Source organism: Notothenia rossii, assembly GCF_949606895.1.
Source record: "Notothenia rossii genome assembly, contig: scaffold_684, whole genome shotgun sequence".
Classification (NCBI taxonomy): domain Eukaryota; kingdom Metazoa; phylum Chordata; class Actinopteri; order Perciformes; family Nototheniidae; genus Notothenia; species Notothenia rossii.
Genome location: NW_027640182.1, coordinates 1 through 8,413, shown reverse-complemented (window position 1 = coordinate 8,413; position 8,413 = coordinate 1). Strand labels below are relative to the sequence as shown.

At 38.3% G+C, this 8,413-nt stretch overlaps 1 protein-coding gene across 1 annotated transcript; it reads right to left on the bottom strand.

Moving 5' to 3' along the window:
- Nucleotides 1–2,091: 2,091 nt before the first annotated feature.
- On the bottom strand, nt 2,092–8,407 carry LOC307026988 (uncharacterized protein). The gene is made up of 6 exons (XM_079695145.1): nt 8,176–8,407; nt 5,874–5,972; nt 5,666–5,764; nt 4,242–4,340; nt 3,256–3,354; nt 2,092–2,856 (listed from the first exon to the last, which is right to left on the bottom strand). The coding sequence occupies exons 1-6, from the start codon at nt 8,344–8,346 to the stop codon at nt 2,683–2,685; spliced, it is 741 nt and encodes a 246-aa protein (XP_079551271.1). The 5' UTR covers nt 8,347–8,407; the 3' UTR covers nt 2,092–2,682.
- Between the last annotated feature and the right edge of the window lie 6 nt (nt 8,408–8,413).

The window sequence follows — 8,413 nt, the reverse complement described above, 5'->3', positions numbered from 1 at the left end:
CCCAGCTGAGATACGGGATTGTCCCACTCTCAATAGTTTTAAAGGTCAACGTAAAGAATGGTTGAGCAACAAACAGACGTGTAATCACTGTTAAATAAATGCACTTTAACACAGGGGTATCTCCTCTTGCACTTTTATGTAGCGCTTTTTATCTTATCTTGCACTTTATATATCATAGCTGCTACATTGTACTGCCATGTGGTAAATGCTTGTATGCTGCTCATGCTCTTTCTGCATATCATGTATTTATTTTTGCTGTATATATATAAATGTCATGTTCTTATATGCTGTATGGGACGGGACTACAGATGGAAATTAGCTCATAGCTAAAATCCGTCTCATTTACACTTGTAAGCATTATTTTTGTTTTTAAAGTGTTCATCAATGTGCACTACGGTGGCCCTGAAGAAAATTAAACATTAAAATATGTTATCGATGTCCCCATTCCCAGTTTGTTTTGGGAATAATTGCGATGTTTACTATGTTTTGGTAGCTCTTAACAAAACAGATTTTTTGTAAAAGACTGCGACTCTAAAAGGCAAGTTTGTGATTTTAACACTGTTTCGATGAAACAATACATTATACAATATTACGACTTTTTGCCATATTTTTAACACAATATACTTGTACCTTTTTTTTTGTGGTTGTAGGGCTTCAAGATATTTTGCATGTCATGCATAAACACGGTGTCATCTTTTCTTGAAACTGACGTGCTGTCCGTTTTACAAACAAGTTCAAGCTGTCTTTAAGATGTGACATCGCGCTCTGACTATTTCCCGTAAAATGGTGACAAACTATTACTTATTCTTAAATTTGACCTCTTGCTGCTTGGTTGAAAATGATAGATGAAAAAGAACTTTTAAAAAGAGTCAAAGAGAGAGGGACATTATACTGGTGAAAAAAACTCTAAATTCTACAGATGACTCCCCCCACTCAACGCAATAAGTCCCACCCCACTCAGCAAATCATCTAAAACGAAGGACCCCACTAAGACGACCGTTGAAAACTAGCCATGGATCTGAGAAAAACCAAGTCTGATGTAACCTACCCTTATTATCACCAGGATAACAGATATGGGCTTAATGAATGGATGTTACAAAGTAGGGGAGAGGATGTTCCCGAAGAAGAGCTCTCCTCTATATCATATCCATGTAAGGTCTTTAGGACAAAAGAGGACTATGATAACATGACATATGAAGATTATCTTTCTTTAAAAGATGGTATTATAGATAACCTCTATAGAAACAATATATCTCATACCACTCGCCAAGATCGCAAACGACATTTAGCAGATAAGAAAAGCAAAAGTAAAGAAAACCGAAGAAAAAGAAAAAGCAAAATGAAAAGGAGAAGAAAAATGAAAAGCAAACGCAGAATGCGAATGAAAAGAAAAGGGACCATAGGACGGAAAACGAAAAAGACAAAAAGAAGGAAGGTGAAAAGAAAAAGGAACAAAGTGAAGAAATGTCAACTAACTATAGAGGATGGTGGCTATAGGCGGATTTTGTCTTTTTTCTCTTGCCAAGATACTTTTAGACACACTTTGAGGTATGCAAAACCTTAAAACTAGAACACTGATGGCTGGCTTACGCTGCAATCTTCATCACCTTTTAACAAGAGAGTAAGTATATAAAACGTTATTTTGTATATTTTACACATCAGCAGAAACAGAGAGAGATGGCAGGAAGGGGGGAGACAGTCTCCCCCACCTTTACAGACACTGTGTTTTAGAGAGAACAAATACAAGTGTAAGGTAAGTGTTTTTAAAATCCATCCCCCCTCTGTCTAGTGATAAGATGGCAGGAAGGGGGGAGGAGGGGGCAGGGCCAGGCTCACACACACACACACACACACACACACACACACACACACACACACACACACACACACACACACACACACACACACACACACACACACACACACACACACACACACACACACACACACACACTTTTTTATTTTATTATACACCATAAGGCGCAACGGTGGGGGCTTTTCACACCTGTGAATACACATCACCCCCGTCCTATCGACGGATCTCACACCTACTTGAGATCTCACACCTCGATCAAAGGGGAGGCGGGACTTAGCTCATTTGCATAATTTGGGGAGGTGTGACCTGTCACTTTTTTATGCATACTAATGTGATGGAAGTGGGATGAATATTACTACTGCTGCTTTATTGTCTTTTTTATAACAAGCTAAACAAAATAATTCTTCAAACTACAGATTGAGACAATAAAAACATGATTCAATCTTTACTAAGGTAATAAATCAAGTGAGAAGTCGAGTCATTTCCTCATAGACTTCTATAAAATCAGACAGCTTATTGCCACCAGTGGAGAGAGAAAGCTGGCTTATGGCCTTTACTTTTCAGAACCGGAGGATGCTTCTTGAATGGTAACAAATCTCATGACAAAAACTGGAGCTTTGAGCTCCACTGAATGAGAGTCTCGTGGAGAAGCTCAGTTTCCTATGTGTACTTCAGCATTCTGCACATTAGTGACTTTTTAACTTTGTTATTTGTATTTTTCTCCAGAAAAAATAAATGGAACTAAGTCAAATGTATCTCCTGTAAAACATTTTTGCAGGACCTGTCAATCATGCATCAAAAGCAACGCCCTACACTGTAGCAGTGTCACATGTTAGATTATTTAACAAACCAAACAATATCAGTTTCTAGAAGAGAAAGTATTTGGATTTTTGTTTTTTCGTCATGTTATTTAATAAAGTTATTCCAGATGGCGTGAGGACACTCACCTTCTCCCATTTATAAAAGCGGTCAGCTTTGATGATCATGTCGACCAGGATGACGTGGTTTCCTCTGGCGGCCACCTCCAGACAGGTCTTTCCCTGCTGGAAATATTATAGTTATACATATATACAGTATACAGGTTAGTATGATCTACAAGTCAAAGTAATAATACAAAAGAGAAATGACCCACCGAACAAAGGTTAACCAGTTCTTATTTTTCATATAAAAAAATAGTTATGATTTGATGACATGGAAAGCAATTCTGCTGGAGTACAGCACATTTTGATAATGTAGGGAACATTAATATTTTTTCCATTGTAGGTACGCTTACTTTTACTCGAGTAAGAAACTCTCTATACTACTTAACGAAAATACCAAGAACATTCTTTGATCAATGATTATATAAAGGAAAACAAAGAAAAAAAGGCATATGGGAACCGTTATTCTCTCCCGGTGGGGGAGGGGGGGGGGGGGGAGAGTAATGTGCTGTGAGGTACCTTGTCGGTCAGATTGAGGTCAACTCCAGTGATGAGCATCATTTCAGCCAGGTCCTGCCAGCCGTGCTCTGCTGCGATGTGCAGCGCAGTCTGCTGTCTCTGAGGAGCACACCACAGATATCAGAGAGTGCTGCACTGTAGCCTCCATGTCGCTCTGAGAACTAGCTCCATGTCTTTGTGAGTGTGCACTCATGGATCTCACACATGTACGGAAAAGCCAGCAGCTTTGATTGTTTAAAGGGTTAGTATGGATGTTTTAAAGTGGGGTTGTTGAGGTACTTATCCACAGTCAGTGTATTGCCTACAGTGAATGGTAGCTGGCACACCCTGACAGCTGGGTAAAGCAGTGCAAATAAAGCTTAACCTTATATGATATTTATTTTTAATTAGGTGTTAAAATACATGTTGCTGCCCCCCCGTGTACAGCAGTACAGAGCTTAGCTTCCATGCACTAACTCCTGTGTGTTTCTCCAAACCAAGGGCGTGCCAATATCCATCTACTGTAGCTGAAACACTGACTATGGATCAGTGTGAAGATCCTATTTATTTTAATTTACCTGTTGCCTGTTTTATTTGGAATTTTTTTCTATGAGTAATATGTCTGTTTTTATCACCTTTGTTTTAACGCCTGTTCGATTGTCCGTGCTGGACCTATTCGTTTCACCTGCTCCCCATCCGCCCTGCAATCACCTGACCTCCTGTAAACCTGCACTTTATGCCCTCATTAGTTTCAGCTTTTATTAAAATCCTGTTTTTCTGTGAGTCTTGTCCGGATCCTTGTATGCCATGTAATAGGAAGTTCTGTTCATCTTGACCTGCCTGGATCCCCAACACTTTGGGTATTTTCTGTTTAACTTCCTGTCTCCAGTGTTTGGTTTCACCCTGCTTCACTTCCCATGAAATCTATTAACTTCATACAACCCCCCTCATAATATCCAGACCCTCCCTTTAACATGCACAGGTCAGAGTCAGCAATGTGTACCCACACGGTCAGCGAGGTCCAGGTCACAGTCAGCGGCTATGAGCAGCCGCAGAACCTCTGCATGGTGGTGGAACACAGCGAGGTGCAGAGCTGTGTTGTGTTGCTGTTCCAAACACAAAGAAAGATCCTTTAAATGGATATGCATGCACAGTTTGATCCTGATAATAAACATGTCAACACAGAGGACCCACCATGGCCTGCAACCAAGTTTTTGGTGTCAGAATAGGTGATTTTATGTCAAGTACTCTTGTCAATATACATGTTTCCCTATTTAGTCATTATTCTTTAGACATGTGGGAATCTTAGAAGCAAAACATATATTTTGTCTTTTGATATTATCGACTCAAATTCTCCATCTCACTCTAGATAACTGTTTTGCGTTTCTAAAGTCAACAATACACAGGCTGAACAGAATAAGAATACCTTGAATATCTGGAATATCCTTTTAGCCAAATCATTTTTATTTAATCATTTTAAATATCTAAAAGAGTACACTTGTTAATAAAGCATTGCCATTATCATTTTTTAATGATAGGGTTAGATGTTGTTGTAGGCGATCTTACGGTAAGTGGTGCAGTTTGTATGTGTAGCTTTATGTTCATCCATCGAGTGTCCACCAGTGGAATCTGAGAGGGAGGGATTTTTATATGGGGGGGGGGGGGGGTAGCAGAATGCAATGCTCTCTGCCACAGTGTGATGGTGATACGGCCACTGGGGGTAATAACCCTGCTGGTGATGCTAACTAGTGGTTGCTGCATGTTCTCCCCCCCCCCACTGAACAGAGAAGCACGTCACATGGCACAGTCATACAGACAGACATGAGTGCTTGTGTGTATGTAATATATATGTAATATCACTCTAACATGTATATAGAAGATATGACACTACTACTTTTCATCCAAGCATTTGTAGAGCTTTACAAAGTACGTAAAGGTTAGAAAATGGGATTTAGTCACATTTATTGACGGCTCAGAAACATGGTCGCCTCGGCTCTTCACCTTCTGTATATCAATGCTCGTTGCCATTTATATGACAGCATTTCTATATTATATTATTGTACACTCACATATTACATTAATGCACACATCCTATGAACTAATCTTGTAAATGTGTAAACACAGCTACCTCTTTTACAATCTGCACAGCACTCTACTTTACATCCCAATGCTGCACATAAAGGAGTTTATTTTATCTTTCACATTATACGATATGTTTTTTTGTTTATTTAAAATGTGTGTAAATATTTATAATATTCTTTTTAAAATATTTTTTAGTTATCCTATTCCTTGGTAAAAAGATAAAATAAATGCAAAATAAAGAGACATAAAATACATATGATTATAAGAACAGAACTCAGATAAAGCAGAGTAGGATAGAAAATCTACATCTACTCCATCATACAATCTAATAAATGTGTTGCATCCTTACACTGTCCACAGCGTCTCTGTGGGTCCCTGCCTCCAGCAGCAGACTGGCTTCTCTGTCAGAGCCATGCTGAGCCGCGTAATGAAGGGCAGTCATGTTCTTCTGCAGGCAGGAAAAGGAAGATAGTTTTAGACTGTGGAAAGATTTTAAAAAGTCACAATATGATGTGTTTATTGCAAATGATATATGCCATTGAGTGGACAGAGCGTACATTAGTCAGAGCATTGGCCTCGCAGCCGGCCTCCAGCAGCAGCTGGACACACTCACAGTGAGCTCCGTCAGAGGCAAGGTGCAGCGCTGTGAGGCCTTCCTGGAACAGAGAGGGAACGTGTCAGTGCACAGCGCTCCACACTGACTGCAGCTGTTGTGAAGTCAGTCAATTGTTTAATTATTTTATTGAATGTCAACAAATCATGACAACCACTTATGGAAGCCGAACACAAGGTCAGTTTACCATTCCAGTGATATGATCAGAGAAAAATAAAACATCAAGTGAGAACACAGCTGTCAATGGGGACTAACAACACTGGAAAAACTGAAATGTTGACCTTTATTAAATGTATTATGTCAACAGATTTCACATAAATGTATTAGGTTAGGTGAATGCAATAATATTAAGATTAAATAAAAGATTCAACTTAATAGTATTGCTTTTAACTAACCCAGTATAATTTTGTGAAATTTGTTGGCATAATACTTTTAAATAAAGTCAATGTTTCAGTGTTTTCAGTGAAAGCAAGCTGTCAGCAGGTTAATGGAAAACTACAGGCAGTATTTTCATGAAACTACGTGAAAGCAAAGGAAAATGGAGTCATGACATTTTGGAGCCTTTTCAAAACACGGGGCATACACAGTAATTATGTTATGAGTCAATATGTTGTTAAAATTGTAAGATAGGGAATGTGTGTTGCATTCATGTGGTGTCCCCGATTGGAAGTATTCACATTGGGAAGGAACAACAATTTCGAAAAGCAGAAATCGACGTGTTGTATAACGTTCTGAGCAAAATGATAAAAAAAACTCTCAACATTACAAGACTCACAAACACAGCAAAGTCCGAAGAAGATTTTCAAAATCAGGAAATTGGACTGTCCAGGGAGCATTTAAAGGCAGCATCAGCCTAAGTAGAGGTCGGACAGGTAGCATTCAAATTGTTATGTATTTTAATATTTTTGTAGCAGATCACTATAAGTTTTTAGTCAAATTGATATAATTCCCTTACTTAGCATGATGCCTCAAAACAAAACAGTCATACCAATCCTCCTCCTGTGTGTTTACCAAAGACAGCATTTTGTATTGGTAGTTTATTCTTTATATCAGATGTTTGTTGTCTTAATCTTCTATGAATCCGTAAAGATATTGACACAAATGATGTCAATTATCTCCAATTTGTTGAAATCCTTTACTAAAAGTCAAGTAGTCTCTGAACAGGAGGTATTTGGAGAAATATTTCATTAATGTTATACCGTATGTAGGAGCCAAATTTAAGGTGTACCGGTATGTGTTTTTATTTATAATGTGATATCTTTTGTGTATTGGTGGTGAGCGTGCACTGGAGTTTGGGCGGAGTAAGTGGTTAGTGTACGCGGGAAGAAAACTTTCTGTTGACTGCAAGTTTCTACAACAATTTTCTGCTGTAAAGTCCTTAACCATCAATTTCATTCGTCATCATATTCAAGGTTATTGGTATTTGGAAGTATTGTATTTTTGCTTGTTTTTTTCCTTCAATAAATATTAAAACAAAACGGCACGAGTGAAGCGGTTGTTTGAGCGTGTCAAAGTGTTTCTCTTCCTGTATGGACTGCCATATATTGCTGCAATATTATATGTTTTTAAAAGTTGTTTTAAAATAGTCTAAACTATAGTAACCTTTGTGTGCCCAGTAGTGCCTGGACCACAGATCATCATCAGAGTACTAACAGCTGTGAGGTAAACCACAGTGTAGTATTCCTGCATGATTCATGAAGTGAAACCCTTTGCAGCTCTTAAGTTTTCTATATGTATATCAAAAGACAGTTTATTCAGTCAATTCCTATAAATTATTATTATATGGGCTATTACTCACAATAATTACTTTTACTTTTGGTATTTTAAGTATATTTTGATGCCAATACTTTTGTACTGACTCAAGTAAGATTTTGTATGCAGGACTTTTACCTGTAACAGAGTATTTTTTATACTGTAGTATTTCTACTTTTACCAGAAAATATACAAAAAGTATTCGTTTAAATGGAGGGGATGAGCAACATCCAACAAGAAAGAATAATTAGACAGTATGAAGATGTCAGTTAACCTGTTTCGCTGATGTTTGTGTTGACTTTTGATTGTATTTCATGTTACTGTAAGTAAAGTATAAAAAAAAAAATATCTGAGTACTTCTTCCACCTCTGCTTTTAACAACAACAACACAAGCTGAATATATTTGACAAACTCTGTCAAATTAAAAAGTAAGGTTGAAAAAAATCAGACATCTCCCAATCACACAAGTGAGGTCTGCAGCCCGCTCCACTCACTTTGTTCCTCTCGTCCATGTCCACCCCCATCTCCACCATCTTCTGCAGGATGTGTGTGTGCCCGCTCCGTGCTGCGAGGTGCATGGCAGTGTTCTCTTCCTGTAGTCCAGACATAACACATTTCAGCAGAGAGCCATTCCACTTCCTCTTCACACACAGTGTAAACACCATCACACATCCAGAGGGCCAATTACTGCTTTGTAGTAGAAACCAAAAAAGTGAAGTAAACAGTTTCTAT

What these genes read in the sequence shown, in the direction of transcription:
- LOC307026988 (XM_079695145.1), bottom strand. Translation starts at nt 8,346, where the DNA reads ATGGTGTTTACACTGTGTGTGAAGAGGAAGTGGAATGGCTCTCTGCTG. An exon ending in ACAGAGACGCTGTGGACAGT is followed by an intron (nt 4,341 to 5,665) that starts GTAAGGATGCAA and finishes TGTTTGGAACAG; the next exon opens with CAACACAACACAGCTCTGCA. An exon ending in ACCTGGACCTCGCTGACCGT is followed by an intron (nt 3,355 to 4,241) that starts GTGGGTACACAT and finishes TGTGCTCCTCAG; the next exon opens with AGACAGCAGACTGCGCTGCA.